The sequence below is a fragment of the Amphibalanus amphitrite genome, unplaced genomic scaffold (genome assembly GCF_019059575.1).
Source record: "Amphibalanus amphitrite isolate SeventyFive unplaced genomic scaffold, NRLGWU_Aamphi_draft 000163F_arrow, whole genome shotgun sequence".
Lineage (NCBI taxonomy): Eukaryota > Metazoa > Arthropoda > Thecostraca > Balanomorpha > Balanidae > Amphibalanus > Amphibalanus amphitrite.
The window spans coordinates 865,760-892,359 of record NW_024881658.1 but is presented as its reverse complement, the minus strand read 5'-3'; the positions used below and the strand labels follow the sequence as shown (position 1 = coordinate 892,359).

The 26,600-nt window shown below is 50.1% G+C and overlaps 1 protein-coding gene across 5 annotated transcripts in view; it reads right to left on the bottom strand.

Annotated features, from left to right (window-relative positions):
* Positions 1-24,807, bottom strand: part of LOC122383418 — a 49,457-nt gene extending 24,650 nt beyond the window's left edge. The window contains exon 1 of one of the 5 annotated variants that reach the window (XM_043369788.1): positions 24,250-24,807. In XM_043369788.1, coding sequence (XP_043225723.1) covers positions 24,250-24,573 — 324 coding nt within the window. In that variant the 5' untranslated portion in view covers positions 24,574-24,807. Of the gene's footprint in view, positions 1-2,764; positions 2,960-24,249 lie in introns of those variants that run through there. The other 4 variants (XM_043369786.1, XM_043369785.1, XM_043369789.1 and 1 more) reach the window with 4 other exon arrangements.
* Between the last annotated feature and the right edge of the window lie 1,793 nt (positions 24,808-26,600).

The window sequence follows — 26,600 nt, the reverse complement described above, 5'->3', positions numbered from 1 at the left end:
GCGCTCGGCTGACCGCCCGTCGTCGATCGGGGACGCTCGTTCGAACGGTGACTGCGCTCCGCGGTCACGGTTTCTCGCCGCGCCGATCGGTGGTACGTCCGGGACGTCGAGGGGGACGGTTCGAGCCGGACATTCCGGAGCACGCACCGCCCACACGCGTGCAACCGGTCAAGGTTGTGTCGAGCCCTCCCACGGAGTTTACCGAACCCACACACGACGCTATGAACCCCGCCGCCGCTTCGTTAATTTGAAGCGTTCCGAGCATCTTCCCGAGCAATAGCATCACATAACGAGGCAACGGAACAGACCGAAAACGCGGGCAACCATTCCGATTTGAGCCTCCAAACTCCATTCACCTCGTGCTCAGTGCCCCGTCACCTCGGCCATTGGCCCTGTCCGCCCGTAGCGCGCACGGACGCTCGTCCATGGTGCGTGCCCGGAAGTTTGCACAGCGGGCCGAGTTTGCTGAACGGAGCCGATACCGTGGTTCCGTCGGGTGTCGCCGCGATTGTGTGTTTGCCGACCTGTGGCGGGTCGCGCCGGTTCCGGGCCGGTTCCGGGCGGATTCCGGGTGGGCTGTGGCTGGGTTCCGGCGATTCCAATGCCGGGTGGAGCCACAGAGGCCGGCCGGTCGTCCGTCAGCCCGGAAACGGGGCGTTCCGCCGGCCGGACGGCCTGGTCGGTGCAGGCCGTTAGCCGGCGGCCGCTGCACGCTGCCACCCGCACACTCACGTGCTCGATCTCACGGCAGTGGCCACAGTCACACGGGTACGGCGTCCCAGTCCCGTGAGGCGTCACAGGTCAGCGGTAACCTCAACAGAACGGGGAAGGTGTGGGCTGCAGTTGGCGGGTGTGAAATCGAGGTAAAATTGAGCAGCGAGCACAGTGCCCAATGCTTGCCCGCATCGCGACTCAAAACGAGTTCGTGAGTATACTGTTCAATTTGTCGATATTTTTCGTTGCCAGTTATGTTCGCCATGCCTCATTGGTATGTGATATGACTGGCTCGGCTCGCAAGTTACAGTTTGTAGTAGTACTGTCGCCACGGCGATGCCATATAAGTGTGCTGTACTGTCATGGTGCACGCCGGTCGGCAGGCTATATCACCCGTCCAGTTAGGCACGCGCGGTTCGAGCGCGGTTCGGACGCCGTTCATAGTAAGTCAGTGAGAAGTAATTGCGCGCGCGTCTGGGAACACGCCGTGCGTCAGCGCTGCGCGGCCTGCACCCGTCAGCGTACTACCCCCAGCGCAGAGACCGCGCCAGAGGCCCCGCGACGTCCATCGGCGTGCTGCACGTGAATCACAGACAATTTATGCACCGCTGCCTCGAAACTGTGACTCACATCCATCCAGGCAAAGTCCCAGCCTACGCCAAGTACAGTTTGGTACAAGTACAGCGCTATGAAGGAAAACTGGAAGCCCCATGTTCACGGATGTGGGAACCGTGTGTTGGAAATGTTCATTTCACCATTGTCACCTAATCCACGGTGAAGCGGTTGCGGCTGTTTTTGGTGACAATGTTCCGACATTTTTACTTCCATCGAAGCCTGTTCGGTAGTAGCGTGCCCAATTTCCCCAGTCCGACAGAGTCCCATAACTTACGGCAGAGCAGACTCGTGCAGTCGATACCTACAACCGACCCGTAATCGACATATAGCAAACAAATCATGGCAGTCGCGTGCAGCCGATACACCAATCCCTGATCGACGTTATTACGTAACGCCCTCCGTTACCATTCGACCCGTCACGAGTCAACGTCACGAGCCGGCGTCACGGCAGTCGGGTCACGAAGCCCGTGTGTGACAAGTTGTCAAAGACGAGTGAAATTCCTTCTCTGTGGAATCGGCCAGTCCGTCCGGAGCAATGCGCTCAGTGGTCGGTGGTCACCGGTCAGGATCATTTGGCGACTCGGGAGGGACTGCAGTGGCTCACAGCTCACGAACACCGACGACGGTTCCTCTCGTCGGTGCGGTCAAGTCCGGTTGGAGAAAAACTTCCTTCGTACACTGCAGCGAACCCGATAATTTATCGAGCAAAAGAGTAAGCGTATCGCCCTTGTTATAGGACGAAACTGTGTGATCGGGAAGGAAGACTGTAAACCGAAGGGGAAGTCCCGACTCATTTCTCGTCTCATTAGCAACCAATGCACCGACTTTGCAGGCTAGTTATGCCATGAGGAGAACAGAGCAGCACAAAATCAGGCATACATCGAAACTGGAAAAGTCTAAGGAACGACTGGGAATTTAACCATTTCATAAAAACAGATCAGCAATTTTCCTCCCGGCGTGGGAACAATTTTGTTCTACAGACAGCATCGTGCCTAATGACTGGGATGCGGCTTAAAAAAAAAAGACTTCGCTCATTCCTCCCCCTCTCTCGCAGAGGAACGGCAAGTCCAGACTTGTCACCGAGATTCGTAAAGAGGGCACTTCCTCGGTCCTTGTGCATATTTGTCATAAACAGCGGGTAGTGGATAACAGCTGGGGCACCCAAGCCTCAGCATCATTTCCATGTATCCCGTTGAATAATGGGGACGTTTAACGAAAAAGACTGTAAAACATACATAAAGCAAAGTAAGGAGCAAATTTACCAGAATTAACGCTTCACGGATTACTACACCAATCGTGATTAGCTTTACTTCACCCTCATTGGTCCAAAAACGGTAACGAAACAAATTATCAACATCGATGCATCAATCTGAATATATTACAAGACTAGCTGCGCGATACACGAGCACACATCCCGGTACCCCTCCCCACTCACTATGTAGCGATCCATGCATGCCGTTCTGGACGGTGCCGTCGGTAGTAGACCCGCCAGTGGCCCCGAAGGCTCACGGACACTAGCTCACGGCGCGCGGGCAGCGGAGCGGAGCGGGACGCGCGCTCTCCTCGCGGCGGCGGCGCACAGGACTGACTGCGGCCGCCGGCCGGCCGGCCACGCCGCCGGCTTCCGGCGACAGCGAGCGAGCGCCCTCCTCCGCGCCGCGCCGGAAGCTGCGGGGTGGGGCCGGCGGCCGCCCCTCTCCGACCGGCGCAGAGCGCGGCGCTCGCTGGGGTTTTTGTCACCCCGCCCGGTCCGGTCGGCACCTATCGCTGGTTAATTCAATACACGTGGGACTGGGCGCGGTGTGTGGATTGGCATTAGCTGAATGATCACTACATGATCAAATAGTGGGCACCCGATCTATGGCAATATGTTTAGCGAGGGTGAATTATAGTTATAGGTACGTGGCCGAAAAAAAAATATCCAGGCCAGAATGTTAAGAGGGAGTCAATTCAAGAGCAAGGATTTATCCCTCGCCGGACCCTCGTCGGACGGTTTTCTTCATATGGTCGAGGGATATTGGTGTCCTTAATTCAGCGTCCTCAATTCGTTGTCCTCAATTAAGCTAGAGCTTCGCAAAAACAAGATGAGCGGACGTGCCGTTACGAGACGCGGCAACTGGTTGGTATCCAAATTTAAGGTCTCGGATCGACCGGTGACTTATGAGGTCAGGTCAAATGCCCCAAGGTGGGAGTCTGGTATTTGGCAAATAACTTAACCAAATATGGTCACAGAAAGACAGATTTGGTCAAATATGGTCACAGATTTGGGATGATGGGGTGATCAGGAGCGTCGAATGACATATTTTTGGTTGGGAAGGGTTAACTACGGGTGCTGACCTCAGGTCAAGGTCAGGTCACAGTCGCACAGGTCACAATTTTGGTCGAAAAGGTCGTAGCACATAGCACTGAATTTGGCAGTTTATCTGGAGCATGTTGGTGGCTTTCTGGACTTGCTATTTCAAGTTGATCAAGAGTTAAGGTCGGACAAAAAAAAATCCGATGAGCTCTAGCAGACTTAGTGACGTCATATGTAACGTCATGCAAGGTCCCAATTCAAAACCTTAAGATTTAACCTTGGAAGGATTGTATAAAATCACAACTAAAGGTGCTTGAGGTGGTCTTAGGTCACTCTCGGCGCCAAAATACCAATTTCGATAGTTTCTTCCATTGGTGAGGTCACGTGACCACTGACCAGCCTGACATCAAGTAACCCTTAGGGAAAATCCGGATTATAGGCAGATTATTTGCAAGTTCTGAAGGCTAGGAAGCTTACTACTACCTGGACGTTTTAGCTCCCTGCGAAAGATTTTCTGCCATTCAGGGCGTTGCGAATTTGCGAGTCTGCGACCCTTTTGTACGGTGCAGAGGCTCACTTATAAAGTCAGACGTCGAGTCGGTGACCTGACGAGGCCTGAAAATACGACTGGTGCAACAAAATCTGACTTGAATCAAGAGTCAGGTACACTAGCTTTGGGCAGCTCTCTATCGCTAACGGGTTCCGAGTGATCGCGAGAAAACAGTCAGGGGATGGCCCCAACCCCACCGGCCGGGAAGGGTTAATCCTGCGTAAAGACTTGTGCCCGTAAGTTTTGCATTCTGCCCTAACCAGTTGCCTTAAACAGTTGCACTATGCCAGCCAACTGTTAACCCTCGCATGTGTAGGGGGGTCGGATGGACCCCCCCCCCATGGTTTTTCGCAAATAACTCGCGTAAAAAGCGGCCGATCGCGACGAAACTTTCAGTACCCTCACATTGATCAATTTTACACCTACCCTGAAAATTTCATGACCCTGACCCAAATGACCTTTGACCTGTGACCTCTTTTCCGAGACCATGTTTGGCCGGAATCGCGATTCTGCGTATGTCGGCTCGCATTAGCCGCGCGTTTGCAAGCTTTTCGTGGTTTCAAACGTTCAAACATGTGATTTGATGCTGCTTCCATGCATAAGGGTGGGTGTCAAGGTCACCTGAAGGTCAGGTCAGGTCATTGACCTTTGGTGACCTCCGGTGACCTCGGTTCACTTTTTCGAGCTATACATGTTTCTAGGCTAGTTTTTGGAGCTGAATTCGAATTTAGCAACCATTTGAACATTTCCGAAGTAGTTTTGGTGCCTTCGTAACATGTTACGAAGCTGTCAGAGGCGGTTGACACGTACTACGAATACCCGTCACGACGCCTACTGGTTGACCTGACCTGACCTGACCCGACCTGGTCTAAATGCTTAAAGACATCATCTGTGATCAAAACTAACACGATATTCGTGATCAGCACCCCGAAAAAAACCCTTAGCAGCCACACTTTACGACTTTCTAACAGGTCCCGATTTTCCCGACTTTGGGTCATTGACCTGACCTGGAAGGTCAACCAATGATCTAGGACCTTAAAATTGGGTATCATCGGCTTCCTCTCGTCACGGGCAACACGCTCGTTTTTTCCGCGAAGCTCTAGCTCGATCAGGGGCCAAACGGCAAGGGGGGGTCCAACCGACCCCCCCCCCCCCCCCCCTACACATTAGAAGCTGGCAAACGCCGCACACATGCGAGGGTTAAAGCACATGTGCTTATTAGCTCTGCAGAGCTAATAAGCTGGCAGGCGGGGGGGGGGAGGGAAGCGAATCGGCCCTTACCTACGCCTTCCTCTACCAGTAGGTAAAAGAGTTGAAACATTTTTTGATATAGTTAATGAGTTCATTCGAACTAAATAAGCGTTACAATTCAATTGATAAAGCGTAAATGGAAAAAATAGCCTTTATTTCGTCAACACTTAATGTTTTCGACCGCTAAGAGGTCATCGTTCTTAAAAAAAACTTTAAAATTATCAATTAGGTACCTACTTTTAAGCGTGCAATGTTTGTGACTTTTTTCTTATTAAATATAATGGTAATAAGAGCTAATCATCATTTCATGTCATGAATTTGCCTGTCTGCCCGTAATTACGAAAGCACACACAGATAAATAGACTCCCCGGAAGGAGCATCTGTATGTTCCGTTCCAGCCACTGCCGGCTATGATTCTCCTCCGGCTCCCGGCTGTGATTTGTCGCCAAGAAGCAGTGAAGGTGCACCGCCACCAATCACCACACTGGCTAATCACCAGCCGCTTCCTTCCGGCGGCCGGCCGGGCCATTTAACTCGTCCTTCGCCGGGCAGGTGGGGCGGTCGCGCCGGGGCCGCCGGGCTGCGCAGCGCCGGGAGCGCGCGCGGAGGCGCACCTGGCCGCCCGCGCCGGCCGCTCATTGGTCGAGCGGCCGTCCCGGGTGACCTATCAGGCGTGGTGAGCCGCGACCGACGGAGGCGGCGGCGCTGGTGAGAGCTCCCCGACGGAGCCGACGATGTCTCACACTGACAAACCGACCGGTAGACCCGACACGCCGAGTGCAAATGGTGTCGGTAGGTATGGAATGGGCGAACGGCACAACAGGATGTGAGAAGAAGTGAGTCTTCACGCTGCACCTGCCGGCGTGATCGGCCGCAGGTGGTGACCCACGGAGGACTGTTGGAGACGATGGACGGGGCACGGCGCTGTATGACACCCGCTCGCTGATGCAACGTCGCGTCACCCGGCAATCTGACGCAATTCTGAGCTGCTTGGGCCAAACCGGGCGGACGCTACCAGCCCATCGATGCATATTGCATATCCTATGACGATTAATAAATTATCTGTTCACATGACCTGGGCGGATAAAGATATTTTGACCTCAATTCTTTTTTAGGGTAACGCAAGCAGAAAGATGTTTGATTTTTCTGTTCAGCAAAAAAAGATGTAGGAGATGTTTGATACCTACTTGCTAAGTCTTAGCACCGAACTTGCTTTTGATATGCCTAATATTCGAGGGGTGGGACGGATGTTAATACAATTTTGCAATACGATTTGAACCCCCACGGCATCAACTATAAAAATCCGTCGTAAACTTGTTTTTAGCATTTTTCATGATATTCTGTGATTTATATGGCCTGAATATTACATTTCTTATTCCATTGTAGCGTCTCCTGCTCGTATATCAGTCGATTCCATGTTTAGGATCGTTCCTTAGGAATCGAGATTCCGAGTCGTGTTTTATCTAAGCCTGTTTTGAGAGAGCTGATCAAAAGGTCAAGTTGAAGTGTAATTAAATCCCAGCCAGCAATTCGCTTGGGCTGACCTGTGGCAAGCGTCGGGCAGCTTGGGCTTAGCTTGGGTTTGCCCACTTTGATCAAAACCAATGCATTTTTTACTAGGGCTGAGCTGGGGCATGCCTCAGCTATGCCCACGTGCGGATAGCAGTAGCTCAGCCCGACATCTGCCCGCGCATCCAAAACAGGCTTAACTTGGGCGGAGCGCGGGCTGATCAAGCTGGCTGTGTCCTTCGGCTTACTGGAGTAAAGCCGGAGCTTAGCCATACTTGTTCGGCTGTTCGCGCATGCGCAGTTCTGCGCCAATCATGTGCAGCGTTTGTGACAGTCTGTGCGCTGTGCGACGAAACGACACACCGGTGTTGGGGCATTTGGTGGTTGATGTTTGGGCGCGTGTGACAGCGCGAAGAAGGGATAGTGCTCACTGCTCTTATCAAGTGGACTGGCATGGAGTTTTACGGTAGGTAAGTGTATTGAATGGTGCGCTTGATCGTATGTAAACGTCATGATTTTGACTGAGTTTGACGCCATCAAACATGAAGCTGAATATCTGTTCAGCCTGGCGACTTATACCCTCGCTCAGAAAAGCTGCATTCCGTGCCTTTATATCTTTATGAAATACCCAGTGGCGGCGGAAGGTAATTTTGGATGGGGTTGCAAAGTTTTCTCAAGGGGCCCCTCTGGAAGTTTTGGGCCCCCTTCAGTTTTTTTAGTGATTTTTATTGATTTATGAAAAACGAAGAGTTTGGAAAACTCTCCCCATACACACAAGTTCTGTAAAAGGTTTGAAATTGCAGTGTAGGGGAGAGTGGGGTGGGTTGTATCAGTTTTTACTCCGAGACCCATAACCTCGTAACTATCCGTGATAAACTCATTATTTCCATACTATCCCCTTCTTTGATTCTTCTGTTTTTTTGTGCAAAGTAACTTTTCCGCTACCTCTACCAGTTTTTCTTCTACGGTCTCCCGAATAGAACAATGTTTTTGATACAACTTGCCCCATGGCTTGGGTGAGTTGTATCACATGGTGGGGTAATTTGTATCACTATTTCACGTTTCAGGGAGAGTGCTTGCTACTGGTTTTGAACATAACAACAACATTAAATGGGGTTAATACAATGTATAGGTATGCTCAAAGGCTTCACTTTATTAGACCAAACTTAGGTCAATGCAATCCGAACGAAACATCAACAGACTAGACGCAAAAGTGGCCCGTTAAGAGCAAAGAAGTCAACACATTGTGCCGAAATGGAACGAGCATTGACTTGCTACCTACAAACGCGAGCCAGGGCTTAGCTTTCGCGAACAAAAGCAACATACCCATACATACATACATACATACATGTTACAACATACCCCACCCGGCTCTGATACAACATGTACCTAGCCGCCATCTTGGAAAAAACATCCTCGTGCTAAAAAAACAGCGGACAGCTGGAGAAATCCGTTTTCACTCACGCAGCCTTAGAACCTACCCTCACCACCGCCACGGAGATCTTTCAAATTCGTGCACATCTAAATGCCCAGAACACACATTTTCTTGCAACTTATTTTTTTAGAATGACATTAAAAAAACATAAAATCGGCTCTCACCTCGAGACGCGTCCACTCAGCCACAAGACAGAACAGGGAAAGATGGCGCCCAGAAAACCTCGTCGGCTGGTCGTGTCGCGAGCGCCATCCATCGGATAAGTTTGGCACAATTCGCCCTGATACAACTTAGACATGATACAACTCTCCCCGCTCTCCCCTACCTACCTGTCTCAAATAATGAAAGCATAAAGAAGCAAATGCAGCTAGTTTTTATCGGCTAATCTTTTAGTCTAGCCACCACCCGCAGCGTCTCAAACCACTTTTTCTGGATCCGCAGTGGACCATTGAGGGCCCTACGAGATCGTTCCAAGAAGACCGTGTTTAGAAGCCCCGTGGAAACCGACCACATAGAGACTCCTCCAGAGACCTACATGACTCCCCAGACTGAATGAGCCCTCCGATCAGGGTCGGTCCCTTGAAAGTTGCTGAAAGGTTTCAGAAGGCAGTATAGGCTCGAAAGTCTTTTGAGGGCTCTCAGAAACCGGCATCGGACCCCAAAAAAGCCTGTATATGGAGGCCCTCCAAAGCCGGAATGGAGGCCACCAGGAGCCGATGTTTAGCCTAAAGAGCTGGTATGGAGGACTGAATAGAGGAAAGGGGTCTCAGTGGGGCCTTCAGGGGCAAGCGTTTGAGCCCCAAAAGTATGTGTGGGGTCTTAGAGGCAGGTAGACCCCTGGGGTATGCACGAGGTCCCATGAGCTCGCGTGTGAGCCCTAATATTCGGCTGGCGGCTACTAGAACCAGCATGGGGATTCTTAGAAGCCGCTTAGACCCACATTTCATGGGTCATGAGTCCCAAGAGTCGATGTAGGGGCCATAAAAGCCGGTGTAGGGCCCATGGCCCCATAAGTTCCGACATTGAGACTCTCAGAGGTCGGCGACGGGGCACCAAGAGCAGATAAAGTGCCTTAACAAGCCGACATGGGGCCTGAGAATCAGTGTGGAATTCTAGGAGCCTGCGTGAGCTCTCGGAGACCTTCGTGTTTCGTAAGGTCCACAAAGGTCGTTGGATCCTCTGAATCTGAACTCTGCGGGGCCCTCAGAGGCCAGCATGTCTCCTGGCACCTGCCTGCGTTGAGTTGAGGCCCTCCGAGGCCGTCGTAGGGTTCTTCAGAGGCCAGCGTTGGCCCTTGAAACCTTCGTTAGGCCCTAGAAGCCGTCAAGAGGGCCCTCAGAGGTCAGCATGGCCCCTGGAGCCTGCCTGCGTCGAGGCCCTCAGAGGCCGTCGTGGGGCCCTCAGACGCCAGGCAGTGTGGGCCTTTGGAGCATGCGTTGGGTCTTAGAGACCATCGTGAGGGCCCAGAGAGGTCGTCGTCAGGGCCCTCAGTCCCTCAGGGACCGTCGTGGGGTCCTCAGAAGTTGTTGTGAGGGCCTTTAGATGCCTTCGAGAGGATCATCAGAGGTCGTCATGAGGGTCCTTGGCCATATTGAGGGTCTTTATGGGCCGTCTGAAGCCAAATGGGCCCTCAGACTTGATTTGGGTCTAGGGCCGTCACAAGGGCCCTCAAAGACCGTCGTAGAGGCCCTCAGAGGCCAGTGGGGCCCCTGGAGTCCTGTGGGACCCTCAGCGGTCGTCCTGAGGGCCCTTAGTGGTCGTTATAGGGCCCCAGGGAACAGAGTTCGTCGTGAGAGCCCTCAGAGATCATCGTAAGGGCCCTCAGAGACCGTCATAGGGGCCCTCAGAGGCCAGCGTGGCCCCTGGAGTCTCCTTGGGGCCCTGGAGTCTCTGTGGGACCCTCAGCGGTCGTCATGAGGGCCCTTAGTGACCGTTATAGGGCCCCAGGGGACAAAGCCCTCAAGTGGGAGCCCTCAGAGATCGTCATAAAAGGGCCCTCTGAGGCCATCGTGGGGCCCTCAGATGCCGCGTGGAGCACCAAACGCGGCTCGGGACACTTCTAGCCGGTATGGGGCCCCAAAGACTAGCATGGGGCGTTCCTGACCATAATTGGACATCCCGGATGATTCCACATCAGTGTTCGTTTCCCGATCACTGGTTTTCAGGAGAAATGTATTGGATGGTGCGACGGGCCCCTTGTACGGATTTTGGGGGTGCAAAAAGATATGTTTGCACCCCCATGTTTTTCGATGGGGGTGCAGCTGCACCCCCTGCACCCCTATTCCGCCGCCACTGTCAAATACCAGTACTTCTGACCCAGGAAAATGAAATACAAAACACAAATATATATCTACTTATCACCGAGCACGCTCATTCTCTGTCCGCATTTAAAATAAAATGAACATTCTATACGGATCAATGAGAAGTGTTTTTACAGTATTAATGCATCAATAAGTTATTTTTCAAGCAAACATGCAATGTAAATTAAACCAATTAATTTCTTTTTCAGGTACGTACCATTAGAGCAAATGGTTCCAAAAAATGGAATAGTTATACAAACCAGGACCGGGTGGACGCCGCAGTCGCCCACGCCAAGTGGTTTAGCGGAAACTGCCTGCTTATAATTAAGTAGGTATACCTACATATACGGAAACTGCGCCGAAAGCTGGCCGACCACCTACTGCAGATGTGTGTGTGTGTGGAGGAGCCAGACGCCTCCAAAGCTCCCATTCACCAGAGTGAAGTTCCTTATAAACGATTGTTTGCTTATTGCTTTATGTCTTATGAGCGATTACTTGCTGTCCTTACTTTATGCTTTCAGTTGAGTGTTTAACCAAGTATTATCCCTCGCCCCGTTGGGGGGGCCATTTTGGCCCCCCCTGTGGTTTTTCCTGAATAGCAAGAAAACGGCGGTGCGCAGCGCCGCCAAATTTTCAGTACCTTTCCGGGCATCAATTTGACATCTTCACACCAAATTTCAAGTCTTAGGTCACCTTAGGTCAGGAGTTATTGAGGTCAAACTGAGGTCATGTTCGAGCAAAAATGAGCAAAAAATATGCAATCTTGAAACGCTCACCAAATCTACAGTTATCAAGCAATTTCAAAGTTCTTTATATGGTCTAGTAGACAAAAAGCGGCGCTACAAAACTGCTATCTCGGATTTTCAAAATTTTGGGTTTTTGACCAAAAAGAAATCAAAAAATTGATTTTTTTAGAAAAACTAAAACAAAATCCAAAACTTTTCCGAATTTCGAAAAAACCGGAATATATGTGATAGTCCCTGCGCTCTTCTATATACATACCAAATTTCAGATCGATATCTCGTTTTTTGGCCAAGTTATAGCGAAAAAACTGTTCAAAAATGATTACGTCAAATTTTTGAACTCAATTTTTAGCGATTCTAGACCTCGTACGGCAAAACAAAGACCACCATTGAACTCCCCGTGACGAGCTGCATCGATTCGATACCCATTTTATGCAAAAATATCAACTTTGAAATTTGACCTTATTTGACCTGACCTTGACCTGACCTTGACCTGACCTTGACCAAAACGTGACCTAAGCTGGCCCCAAAGGCTGCCTGACCCACATAATCGCATTTGTCATGTAAAATTGACCATAAAACATGTATCACACGACACTTTCATATTGTGACCCCCCAGTGACCTGACCTCAGTGACCTGACCTGGTATCAGTGACCTCAACTAGCAAAATATGTGTTTGAAGAACATTTCCCCATCGATGATTTTCAATGAAATGCATTTTACTCGATTTTACAACGGATTTCTTGAAATGCCTGTAAACGGTGAAAATTGGACCTTTGACCTGACCTGTGACGTCATCGGTTTGACCTAGGTCAATAAAATTGGGTCACAAGGTAGTTCCCTGATAGGGCTATCCAACACCGTTTGCCGCTTGTCGCTACGTTGCGTGGTTCTCGAGATCTTAGGGGGGGGGGGCAAAATGCCCCCCCCCCCCCAACGGGGCGCGTTGCTCGGCAGAGCCCAACGGGGCGCGGGTTATGAACGGGGAGGGAGGCTAGCGGGCCTTGTGATTGTTTTATAGTTTTGATGGCGTTTTTCATGACTCATGCCATATTACTGCTGCAGTTTGCAGTCCACTGTTTCATGTATTTGTGTTTCATTTGACGTGCCTGTAGTCGTTTGAAATATACATTCAATCAAAGTCAACCACTACTTTCCTTTTGCAATGCTCAAGCCTCGATGACCGGTTAACAGAGCATATGAGTGACCGTAACAATTTTAAATATGCATTGAAACCGCACAACCTGCTGAAAGTGCATTGGCTGCTCCTTGCTACTTGATCCAGTGTGAAGCAAAAGCAAGATGAAGTCAAGTCGAGACTTGAGAAAACAGGAGCCATCACTCGAGCCGAACCCGAGCAAAGCCACAGCAGTTTGCAATGTATAAACCCCATTCACTTCTATGGCTTAAGTCGGGATAGACAGGGCACACAGAGTGGGCTTGCCGGAGTTCAGCCCGCTCGGGCCCAGAGTAATCTCCATTATATAAATGGATTAATACCTCTCCTGGGCCATCAGGATACACTGGAGAATTTTACAAAGTATTTTGGTCAGAGCTGAAAACATTAGTATTCGCTACATGTAAAGAAATTTTTAGTTCCGGAGTAATGCCGTCAAATCTTAAGAAGAGTGTCACAGTTTTGATACCCAAAAAGAACAAAGATCCAAGAAGAATCGAAAACTTAAGGCCTATTAGTCTCCTGAATACATTTTACAAAATCATAACAAAGTTGCTAGCCACAAGACTAGCGAATGCTGCACCGAACATAATAAATGTAGATCAGACTGGATTCCTGAAAGGGAGATACATAGGTGAAAACATTCGATTAATACTTGACGTCATGCAGGCATGTAAAAACAAAAATATTCCTGCAATCCTACTAGCATGTGACCAAGAAAAGGCTTACGATAGCGTTGATTGGTCTTACATGAAAAAGACATTGAAACGATTTGGGTTTGGAAGAGACTTTTGTAGATGGATTGATATTATTTACAATGGTGGGCAGGATACATCATGTCAGGCAAATGTGCAAATAAACGGTAAATTGTCAAGCCCGTATAAAATTGAGCGAGGCCTTAGACAGGGATGCCCTTTGAGTTGTCTCTTATTTATCATATGCTTTGAACCACTTCTAGAGAGAATTCGTAAAGAAAATGCAATTAAAGGACTGACAATTAACGGAGCAAATGTTAAAGTATCTAGCTACGCTGACGACTTAACGATTATCATGGATGGATCTGAGCTATCTCTAAATAAATGTATGGATACCTTTGAGGACTTCGAAACAGCATCTGGGCTGAAATTGAACCGGCATAAGTCACAAGCTCTATGGTTGGGTAGGAACGGGCATTTAAGAAAGCCGATTTGCACGCAATTTAATATCCAGTGGCCAACGACACCCATTAATGTATTGGGCGTGAAGGTATCTAACAACCCGAATATTAACATTTCAGAAATAAATTATAATGAGAAATTTGTCATAATGAAGGATAAACTAGCGCCATGGATAGGTCGCGGTCTTACTCCATACGGGCGCGTTCACCTTTTGAAAACCGAATTGATATCTCAGCTGGTGTATGTTATGACAGTGCTTCCAGCTCCTCCAAAACCATTTATAAAAGAAGTAGAAAAGCTCATGTTCAAATTCATATGGGGCGGAAAGAAAGATAAAGTCAAACGTATGACATTAAAAAGTAAATATAAAGGTGGCGGCCTAAAGGTGCCAGACTTAGCACTTCAGGCACAGAGTTTAAAGGTTACCTGGATAAAAAGACTCCTAGATAAAAGCCACGATGCTAAGTGGAAGGGCCTGGTGACCCCAATGCTTTTTCTAAATGACGACATAACGCTGTTTCACTGCAATACAAATGCAAAGTACATAAAAAACACGGTAAAGAATACTTTTTGGGAGGAAACGTGCATTGCATGGAATAACATTAACGGAGCTAATCTTAGTGCCACAGATCAATTGCAAAATAGCATATTATGGGCGAACAAAGATTTGAACATAGAAAGCAATGCCAATATCAACAGGAAACATCTAATAGAAAAAGGTATTATTAGACTAGCAGATATATGTAACTTACGAAAGAAAGAATTAATGACAGTCAATGAAATTTCACAAAAATTTGGTGTGCACCCAATGGTTTCAGCGGCAATAAAAAATGCAGTGCCAACCGCTTGGAGCAATAAAATACGAAACCTTCAGAGAAGTGTCAATGCAACATCTATAGAACAGTTGCAAAATTCATCTAAACCAGCAAGATGGGCATACTGCAAGTTTTTAGAACAAGTATTAGATACTACTCGGGGTGAAAAATCGCACACAAAGTGGGAAGCAGAGCTTGAAGGTGGAAGGCGGCTGAATTGGCCTGCTATTTACGCACGATTGCATTACGCTGTTGAAGATGTTAATCTAAAATGGTTGAATTACAGATGCATAAAAAGAATTTTACCAACAAACAAACTTCTTTTTACTTGTAACATCAAAGATACGGATCGATGTACGTACTGTCACCAGGTGGAAACAATTGGACATTTATTCTGGCATTGCCACCGAGTAAGGGCTTTTTGGAGCAGTATTGGTGAGTTATTTAACGGGCGCAATATTACATACAAAGTCGTAGTCACCGGTTTTGAGCACAACGATTCCGCGGTCTGCAAGCGCATCAATACTATTCTTTCATTGGGAAAACAGTTTATATGGTATAAGAGGGAATGCAATAGTCACTTATCTGAGCCCACATTCGTCACTTACCTGTATAACTATCTTAAAGTAGAAAGGTATGCTTATAAAATAAATGATCGAGAAACGAAATTCAACGATACCTGGGGCTCGTTGTTTTGCGCTTTAGCGGAGCGTGTAGAAAGGCAACCGCCTTAGAATATGAAACAAGCACTTTGTGACTAATTATTGTTGTGTGTCACGATGTTTGCGTAGTGCAACATGATGTGTACAGTTTTTTTTTTCTACGATGGGAAGGGGGGAAGGGGCAAATGTCAGGTGTCGATGATACACAATGTTAAAATGACTGTCCTTTGTATGTATGCATATGGTGTTTGTTATATAAAGTGTTAGTGGAAAACGATGTGCGCGCTACAAGCCCCCGCCCCCATGACCCATCCGGGCCAACCCGGGACTGGCCCCTCCTGTGAGGGGCCGGTCGGCCGGCCGGGCGTGCGGAGCGCCGACCTAGACGGGTCGACGCTTCGCTCGCCCGGTCGGTGGTTAGGGGGCACCGCCCGGGGCTGCTTGCCGGGCGGTGCGGGCGGGGGCTGGCGGCCCGCCTGGAGCGCCGGGGAGGTAGCCATCAGATCTCCCCGGCTGGGGAGGTATCCCACAGCTCTCCCCGGGGCCGGGACGGCATATGTCACGGATTGACACCGTCCCGGCCTGGCCAGGCGGGTCGCCGATGGGAGCACAAAAATGGTTTATGCTTATTTTTGTTTGTGTTTTATGTGAATTGTGTTAATAAAATGTATGGAAAAAAAAAGAAAAAAAATGGATTCACTGCTCGGGCTTAAATCGGGCTAACGCCAATCGTCGCTCAACTAGGGCTAAACTACGGCTGTCCGGAGCTCGCAGAGCGGGCATACCTCCGGCAGAGCATGGGCTTTAGTCGGCGTATTTGTGTCATACGCCGACTTTAGCCCAAGCCCTAGCCGACTTTAGCCCGACTAAAAATCTCGGGCAATCCGCACTTGAGCCTGCTTGGGCCCGGAGCAAAATTGCTGGCTGGGATATGGTCATGAGGAATCTGTCAAGGCATAAGTTGGCATCACTGTGTCCAGTCATGCAACATGATCTGAATTATCGAGCTCTTTCTCTTCTTGGCATGTGCAGGCGCCTCTTGCAGCCATCTACAGGGTGATTTTTTTACTTGTTAAAAAGTAATGAGGTTTGGTGGCATTAAAATGCAAATATATATTGTAAAATTATATACCAGCATGACGAGCATTCTGGGACATTTTGATTTCATGCAGACACGATGTGAAGGAACGTCCATCGTGTATTTTACTTGTGCTTGAAGTTGCCCCCTCTCTCACCGACACGAATCAGCCCGCCTGAGCACGTGTTAAACAGCACCATGGACTCCCATACTCATTAGGCAGACTGAAAAGGCTCCTATCACCCATTTTCAGCTCTGCCAGATATTTCCAACGTTTTCTTGTTATATCTGCCATACCTGGGTCCAAAAACTAGAAGTCTAGAAAGGGCAGGTCGAGGATTTTGCTACTGGCGGCCCTGGTGGTGTCTGATTCGCTGTTTTTGTTTCTCCCTGAAGACTGATTCTTCAGAGGCTGCACATACGCCAGATGGACCGTTTGAAGGTTATTTATTAATACAAGCTCGTTCGTGCATTATTTAACGTCTTTCTGAGGTATCTCCTTGCTGATCGTATGCTTCGAACTGCCTCAATGCTTCAAAATCATCGTTTTGTGTCGTTCGTTACTGAACGGCGGTGGACCATGCGTGCCCGATTGGTGGGACATTTTCAGGCTCAATTGGGGCCGAGGCCTTCGGTTAAAAGGGACAAATCATGATACCATACAAAATGTCCCAGATTTATCTATCACGTGCATTGCTTTTTGCACAAGATTTTTCGATTTAGGGACCACCATTGACGTTTACTTTTTAACAGTTAAAAAAAATCACCCGGTAAGTGGCTTCTATTTGAGTGATCTTCAATTTTCATCCCACAAACCTCGCACTTATCATACATATTACATACGTGCTTCATGTGCCCACCGACCGTCCGTCAGTCGCGCCGTCTCCTGACTTCCCATCTGTGTCCCATCCTACCTCTTCCCATCTCTTCCCATCCCACCTTACTGCCGCTACAGGTGTTTCCCACCGAACCGGGCCGTCCGTCAGCTTTTACCGGCGCCCACCGGCGCGTACATCATCCCCTAATCCGAACGGACGGGACAAACGGGCCGTCGGGTGGCCATTTGGACGGTGCCGCGCCGCCGGATCTGGTCGGCATAGCCCGTTACTGACCGTCAGAGGTGTCGGATCTGTCAGACTGACTGCCGATGGACCACCCACGCGGACGGCGCGGCGGTCAGCGCGAGAGGGAGGGAGCGGCGGGAGCACGACCGTCGACGAACGGTGTTTGAGGGTCACCAGACGGCGGAGAGTGGTCATCGGACGGTCACCGGTGTAAAATTGAAACGGGTGACGGACAATCACTGGACGGGGAGGAAGAGCGCTGGAAGGTCACCGGATGGCAGTGAATGGTAGCCAATATCGAATGGCTGTTGGTTTGATTGGTTCAAATGGTTGCTGATTCCTGGTTGCTCATATCAAATTGGCTTGTCCATCTGCGAAGGACAAGCCAATTTCCATTCTTCCATCCTTCATCAACTCCACCGTGATCAAACCCCCGGTCAATCAGCAGAGCTGCTGATGTAACCACGGTCTCCATCCCGTCTCCGGCTGTAGACGGCGCTAGTAGGTGCCAACCAGCTGTGTCCGGGTGAGTCGTCGACACGAGCCGCCGTGTCCTCGCCGTTCCCAGCCGTGCACGCGCCGTGCACGCGCGGTGCTGTGCCAAGGTGGATTGTTGCATCAGCGGAGACGGCAGGCACTTCCACCCGGATCGAGACTGCGGCTAGGAGGTGATGGAGATGTGATTTTTTGTGACGGTCGGTCACGGTGTCGTTTATGACATGGTGTCATACTTGTAGGCACTACACTGCAGCGTCACACGACAGCCAGCTGACAACCAGCTGAAGCAGCCGCGGTCATCGGATGAATGACTTACTCAGGATTTGCAGATGTCCACCTGTTTTCAATTGAAGAACTTTGTGGCCAGCTTTTCAGACGTCGATAGACTGGATCCTCAGAATTGATTTTGAGACAGCTGTGGTACAGATGTGCCTACGTGTGATACGTTCTAAGATCGATACCCATAGGAAGGATATATATCTACCTCGTGGCTGATCTGATCGAGCCCGTAGTGTCCTGAAAGAAAGAGTCGCCAAAACTCTCACGAAAGTTAGAGTCGCTCCAAAGGACAGCTGACCGGCACGACAGTTCGTTCTACCGACACCAATATGTAGTTGCTGCCAAGCCGGCACGCAAGGCTGCCTCATCGCTCCTGAACATGATCCTAAGCCGGGCGTTCCCTAGATAGCGGGTCGGTGACCTTCCGCTGTTGATTGAGCCACCCGCGACAGAATGCAGAGTTGGCCACAAACCCATCGGGGATCGATGCCGGACCGATCGACCCTGCCTACCGTCTGTTTCATTAATGACCCGGGACGACCATGTGTGGTCGCCGGCTGTGCTTGTCAGCTGAGACGGCGAGGCCGATTAGACGCGCAGCGAAGGGGAGTTTCGTGCGATCGAAAAAATCGCTGTCGTCTTATATCATAGATGAATCGTTAACTTATTATGTTACCGTAAAGTCCCATGCATCATTTACTTGGGTTAGTTATTTTCATGAACGTTTTGTACCTATTAATTTCCAAAACGGGTTGTTTGAATGTTTTATGCTGCAGGTCACCGTTGTCAATGGCTGTCTACAATGTTTTATTTGATTTTGTTTTCGTTGGTGAAACATCACATACCACGCTGAGACGAGTCTCTTGGCGCACGATGCAAGCTCATATCATTTCGATAAGATCGCTCCCATTTTTTGCGGTACCTAGTGAGCGTGACGAAGAAGTTGGCTCTAAGCGTTATGGCGATACCATATGTTTCAAACCACCAATGCATTAACTAGAACAATCAGGCCAACAGAAAAGACTTCCAATACGATAAAGAAACATCAATAATCTGTTGTCATCTAAAATGTTATTTTCGTAAACGATCTCGAAGCTGATGCACCCGTAGCTCCCTGATAAAAAACGTTATTTTTATATGATGAGCTTATAATGCGCCTTCTCTTTTTAATACTTATTAATAGGTAACGCCATTAGATAAGAGACGAAACATTCACACAAGCCAATATTTGCTGACACCATCCATTGTGAATTACAGTCCACCTCAAACGCTTATTAATGTAAGTGGCCTTCAACTACCGTGCAGTTCAGAGGTTTAACATTCATGGCAGAATGTCACGGAACGGTGGCGCGACTGTCAGTCAACAGATAGTTCACTGCACAGGTCATCGCAATCGTTTGCTATACCATACAGGCCAATCGACTGTCTCCGAAAGGTCCGATTATCACAACAGCCGTTTGTAAAGTAATTGTTTATAATCGTGCGACTGACTAAACTCCCCGCTGACTTGAAGAAGACATTCAAGGTGCATGGTGGTCCTTGCAAGTTTCGACTACATACTCCGTCTGCACCTGCGTTCTGCAATCTGCAAGCACGAGTCGTTTGAATCTGAGCGCGGCAGGTGAGTCGCCGTCGCGGTCGACGCGGCCCGCTGCGGCCGGCGGACGTTGAACCGAGCCCGGCGCCGGAGCCGAGCGGAACCGGCGCAATCCGTTGACTGGTTGCAGCTGCGCACTGGCAGCTATGAATGTGAGGTGATTCGACCCGGCACGCGACCGCCAGTGACGGCGGGCGGCGGCGGGCCACATCCGGCGCCGCCCGGCCGCCGAGGGGGCACGCTTCCGGCGAGCGCAGGTGCAGCCAGCGGCGGCGGCCGCGGCGCGTCTGAGGGGTCTCGGCTCACTGCCTCTGATGACGCCGCGGCCGTCGCGTGCCGAGGCCGTCAGCAGTGACGGTGCCGACGGTGGAAGGGTGAGGAACAGACATAAAGGAAACGGCACAGAAGGGTTCGGAACTCTGGTTTCATAGCAATTCAACGATATTCAGCGTTCCCGAGTGCATGGTAGCTATCATACGAGTAAAGCGGCTGAGGGAGGCAAGCGAGCCGAAACAGATCGCTTAAAACCGATGGCAAATTCATAAAAGAATGGGAATTCATGCCCAATGCTAAAAATGTTACGCAGAGCGAATAAAACTTGATGTGGTAGGTGCGTATCAATCATAAGTCGAATAGCTCGACCATGTGTTAGGGGCATTTTAGATCCTCTTACCACAGCGCGCTCACTGTTCAGCTTGGCACTGATGACATAAGGTGTGCAACTGTCAAAATAGGTACGCACTTTACACTAGCTAGCCACAATTAAGAAAATTGTGCAAAAAGTGATGCATTTAGGACGTAGGATGTTGTTCTAACAGACCTCCAAAGGCTGCACAAAAACAAGAGCGCTCTGGACTGACTCACGCTCTCCTGTCCCCTCTTCGTGTTCTATTTCTGGGGCGCCAGCTGTCTGTCCAGCTGGCAGTGACCGGTGGCCAGCCTCTGGCCACCCCTGTCGGTCTGAGCCCCTGAACCCTTTACCGAGACACCTGGCCCCGAGCCCCACCGTATACGTCCGAGGGGAGAGGACCGCCCCAACCCTTCCATTCCCGCTCAATTAGCCCGTCCGGGCCGGGGCAAACAGTGGAGATGATGATGGTAATTGCAGTTTAGCTCGGTAAATTAGCTACCGAATCCGTTTTACATACAGAGAGAAAGGTAAGAGTCTTCCGCTCTCCGTGCTGAAGGCAGCTGGAAGGGAAGGTGGTGTTGTGAACTGTCTACAGGCTCTTAAAGGTAGACTGCCACCTTTTTTCCACAAAACGGTTTTCACTAGAGCTGAGCCACCTATGTCCCAGACTGAAGTCGGTTTTCCGAAATTCGAACCCGTTTGCGAGAAATCGGAGACCAAAGTTCAGTTTGATGCCATTTTTTTAGTCCAAGAAAACCGACATCTCTACTGTTTATCGATAACTTTGAAACATGAATTTTCTTATCTTTTGGTAAATATATGTCAAAACTTTGATTGTTTCGAGATCAGAGAAGAATTTTGGAGTGTCAAAATAAAAGTTAAACTTATATATTCAGTAGTTCATTTTTTCCAAAAAGTGTGGGAAATGGGGTTTAACATGGGCCAGACCCATTCCAAATGAGCCATGATTTTTAAATGTTTTACGAACTTAAATGCAAAATAAATTAAACATGGCCAATTTCTTATGAAATCATATATTAGTAAATCATAAAATACCTTACTTTTTCAAATAAAATGTAATAATCTTATGACCTTGAAGTCTAGTGATGTGTAAACATTGTCGCTAGACATTAACCAATTGATAATTGTATGATAATCGACAATTTTTTTCGCGATTCACGTGATGATACTTTGTCAGGTGAATTATAAAATTTTGTTTTGTCCAGGGAATAAATCATAGGCCGATCTGAGAAAACTTTTTGAAGGTGGCAGTCTTCCTTTAATGGTTCATGTGATTCGCAAAACTGCTCACTCACTTTGGCAAACTATCGCTCGCGTGACCAGACGGTTGGCCTTCTAATGCATGTACGGCTTTCAGACTTCGCACAAATAAGCTGACTTTATCCAGGGCTTTATCAGGAATGAGATCGTTCTACGAGTAAACTGCTGAAACGCTGAATTTTAACGAATTGCAAAAACAAAGCTATTATGAACGATAAGACTATAATATCAGACGCAGAACATTCAATTGCGCTCTTGGGAAAACAGCTCCCACAAAAAAAGAACGATTGCACGCACATTTTCCAGCAGCCCAACTGAGTAAACGCTATCGATCAGCATAGCTAAATAGCAACTGTTACATAACATCAACCCACTCGGCCCGTTTACGCCCACTCAATGTGTAATGGTGTTGACAGCCGCCCCCGGCGCGAATAAACACCCTTCGTGCGGCCTCACGAGGACTTGGGCATTACGTGGAACTTTACGTGGAACTTAACAGATCGATGCCGGTCTCAGTCCGATCGCTGCAGTTCTTCGGATCGTCCTGTTACCCACCCCAGTGTTTACTTTTTACATTCCCAGTATCGGATGTGCCCGGTCGAAGTGCGAGAGACGCACGCACATTAGCCGCACACACGCACACCCGGCTCGCGCGGCCGGCGATCGGGTCGATTTGTGTCGCATTATCGTCGCTAACCACTACCCCCACGGTGGGGAGAGTGTCGCACTCAGTCAATAAATCGATACCGTCTGCGTGAGACCAACTGGGCGTGGGGCGACGGCAACTACCCGGCGCTTCATAAGCAATGCATGACGCGGGCCCGGGTACATGGGGGCACGGCGTACCACAACAACCGTAATCGCCGAGTTTCACGGACACGAGTCGTGGTGGTGGAAGGTCAGGAGGGGCTGAGCCACCGCCTGCACGGTGCGCAGGGAACACACGTGTAGCTGGGCAAAACGAGCGGAACGATGCACATTATTTTATCCCAGATGGACTTCAACAATTTTCAGTTTCACGGCAAATAATCAAACCACTCATAGGACGCATTGTCTCTGGGTTCTTCAAACAGGATCTGACTATGTGAAGGGATACATTCTGTACCCACACCCCCAGGCTCAGATCGAGCGCCTTTCTGCCGGGGAAAGGCGTCGCTCTCGGTGTATTGGTTACAGCGCGTTCACACCGAACTCCCAGTGAAACTGAGCGGGACCGCCTCCGGCCAGCGCCAGTGTCAAACGCTCGCACTCGTGTGCCCAGTTTTCTAGCGGTCGCGGAAAACCCGGTGAAAGGCTGGTGGGAACTGCACTGCGGAGCTGCCGGCCGGCGGGTGGTCTGCTGGAACGGGGCACGATGCGGGCGAGGAGATAGCGGGACTGCATGGCAGCGGCCCCCTCGTGCCGTCAACCAGACGAATTCAGCTTGTTTGTATGATTTCCGGGACACGCTGGTCATAGAGCATCACAATTCTACCTTAAGTGCTCACTTCAGACGTCCTGTGTGCTTTATGGACCGTTGCAGTCGTATTTGGGAGCCGTTTGTTCGATGATTTTCATCGATGGAGGGGAGCGCTCGGTGGTGCGCAGGGGAGGAGACTCGCGTGACCAGCTGAAGAGGGTCAACACGAGGCGGGGAACGGACCGAGGCAGACATACGACAGGGCAGTGAGCTCGGACAGACCGGCTCGTGACGGCTCTGCGGCGGCCCTGCGCCGGTTCTGTGACATTTTCGTGACGCTTCCGTGACGGTTCTGTCTGGATTCTCGCCGGATGACACTGATAGTCACGCCAGCGTGAAGCCTGGCGAGAATCCGCCTGTACAGATCTCTCTCGCTGGCTGACTTCGGTACAGCGTTATCGACATCTCACGCCGTGCCGTTTCTTTTAGCCTGGTCACGGTTACTGCCTATCAGACTTTGTTGGGCACTATTTGTCAGAGACTATCTGACAGTCCGTCAGTCCGGGATGTCGTATGTCAGCCACTGTCTGTCCGTACCAAGGTCGGACTGTCCGTCATAATCAGGGCCAGACACAGCATGCAAATCCTCTTATCGCGAATAATGACTCGTCAGACACCACTTTGGCACCGCCTTGAATTCTGAGGAAGAAGTGTTAAGTGGTACTGCTAACTGCTCTGAAAACGTTATGAGTGTCAAGTGGAAAGAATTGACGGAAGTGGACTTCATCCTGCCTACACACGTAAAACACAGCTCGTCGGGCGGGATAAGCAGGACCTACAACTATAACTCTAACTCTTTCAGTCGATGAGCAGTTAATTAGCACGAGCTCGATACCGGAAAGTAACTTGATGCTTCGATTCATTAATCATTATGAATTCAATAAAATTCACTAAATCGACTCATTAACGTGCTACTTTTTTAATAAAACAAATGAGGGATCGTAAAGATGGGATCTTGCTGGCCGATCGTTGACGCTCTATGGCGTTTAGAGAATAAAGGGTGAGCCCCGGTCAGCGATTCACGTCAGTGCTAAGTCTATTACCGCGCTTGGATCTGCGTGTGGGCTCTGTCGGCCGTAGACCCGATGCCTGACCCTCCCCGCCGCGACCCCGACCCGCCCTCCCTCAGTGACCCACCTCTGCCGCGGTGGCCGGTCTGCGGCCCGGCGTTGGACTCCAGTTGACGGTGCCGCTGGTGCTGCTCAGGGTCGACGACAGGTCGCTCTCGGCGTGGCTCGGCTCGCGGGCCATGCGGCCCTGCCAGCGCCGCGAGCGCTCCAGGTCGGCCACGGAGCGCTGGCGGGTGCGCGGCCGGCTCACCTGCTGTGGGGGCGGCGCCGCAAAGTGCCGGCTCTGCACGGGCACCTGCTGGGCGCGCAGCTCGAACGAGTGCTCATAGTTGGTGCCGCCGCCTCCGCCACCGCCGAAACCCAGAAACGGGATGTGCCGCTCGTCCCCCATGGCGGCCCGGGGATCTCGTTCACGTCACACTCAGTCCGACTACCCCGCGTCTCCTCCCGACCCCTCAGTCTCCCCTGCACCACTCGCGGGTCCGTCTCTGACTACCACAACCCGACCCGTCACCTCCGCTGTGCTCCTGCGCTCCGCTCCTGTCGGCTCGGCGTCGGCCCCGTCTCTGCCAGCCGTCGGTTGACACACTGGTACACACCTGCGCGCGGGCCGGTGCGCCGCCGTTCTGCGGCCACGTGCCGTCACCCTCGCCTGCGCTGCCCCCGCCGACCCGGCCACGCGTCGGCGGCTCTCACCTGCTCGTTCGGCCGCCCGGCGGGGGACGGGACGGCGGGGGCCGCCCTTCGGCCGTGACGGCCCACCAGCACGCTCCGCCGGGCCTGGGCACGGTAGAATGGAATGGGCATGGTAGTTAAAACTGTAGGCTGTAAGCAGATATGTTAATACTTGCCTGTATGCATAGGTATAGCTATGTAAGCTGACTATGAAGAGACGTTTGTATACTGTGTGGGTAATGGGTATGTATGAATACCTGCGTAGCATGTTTCTTTTTTTTTTGGGGGGGGGGGTGTCATCGGCCTTCCTTTCAGGCCACGGTCTGACTAGGAAACCGTATGGTCTGTGTATACTCGACTAGCCACACCCTGTCTGGACGAGCTGAGAGCTCCTTACCGAACTGGGGTTATTTAGTAGCAGGCGGGGCCCATAATAGCCGTTTTCACGACGGCCATCTGGTACACAATTGGTGCACATCTGATGCAGATTAGGTGCAGATTTGGTCAAATTAGGTTCAGTGTGTCTCTTAGTAGCTATCAGCTAGGGTTGAACTTATTGCTTATATGCCTACTTTGTTATATTATCAGAGAGCATCATCGATTAAAACACTGAAATAAATTCATAAAATGAAGATATTTGCTGTAAAAGAGACTAGGTGCGGATTTGGTCAAATTAGGTGCATTCGCCGGATAGCCCGTCGTGAAAACGGCTAATAGCGATCCGACCCTCCCCCATGGACTTCCCGCGTCCTGGGTGTGGTGGTCTCAGCCAGCTTCGTCATGGTGGCAGGGGGCCAAACCTGGCTATTTCGGAATCTAACTAAGCAAGCTATGAAGTACGCTGACGCAGAAAAAAAACAATCGATAGCACTTTAGCAAATCTTTAAGAATTGTAGGTATATGTTAATTTCCATCAGGTCGTCGCTGAGGTCGCTTGAAGTTGCCACAAGCAAAACTGTCACACAAAAATCCCGAGTTTGACAGTTTTCACAAATCGGCGCAAAAATCGGGAACATCGCTACGGTAAAACGCATTTCATAGCTCTTTCAAAGCTGTTTATGTGTAGGTATTGTTCTCTATGTAATTTGACCCGGGTCAACGGTTTAGCCTCCAGTGGCCCTATCACCAACCACGGGTTAAGGGTAGGGGTAGGAGTAACGGGTAACGGGTTATTTTTGTGGCGGTGTTCACAATCGAAGTTTACCCCTGATGGTCGCCCGGCGCCACGCAGACGGCACCTGGCCTGCGTGGCCGTCTGCGTGGCGCCGGGTGATTGTGAAAACGGCCACATAGGGCAGAAACTCCTAAGATTTGACTTTTAGTTCTGGAAAACGCTTACCTGCAATAATTTTTTACACCCAAGCCTTCATAACGTTTAATTTTACTTGTAGCGCGTTTCTCTTGTTGGGATGCGACGAATGAATTACAAGTTGCAGAGTCCTGACCTGGCCCAATCTCACCAAGTGCGTTAAACTCATTTTGGGGTAAACTACCAAACTACCCCACTACGTACCTACAAAAGCTACCCCAAAATTGAATTTACCCCTTGAGTTTGAGATTGGACCAAGGGTCTGATCTCACAAAGTGCGGTAAGCTCAATTTTGGGGTAGCTTTTTGTAGTTATGTAGTGGGGTAGTTTGGTAGTTTACCCCAAATTGAGTTTACCGCACTTGGTGAGATTGGGCCACCGTAAAAGGTCATGCGCATGACTTTTCCGGTCAGGTCAGGACTCTGCAGCTTGTA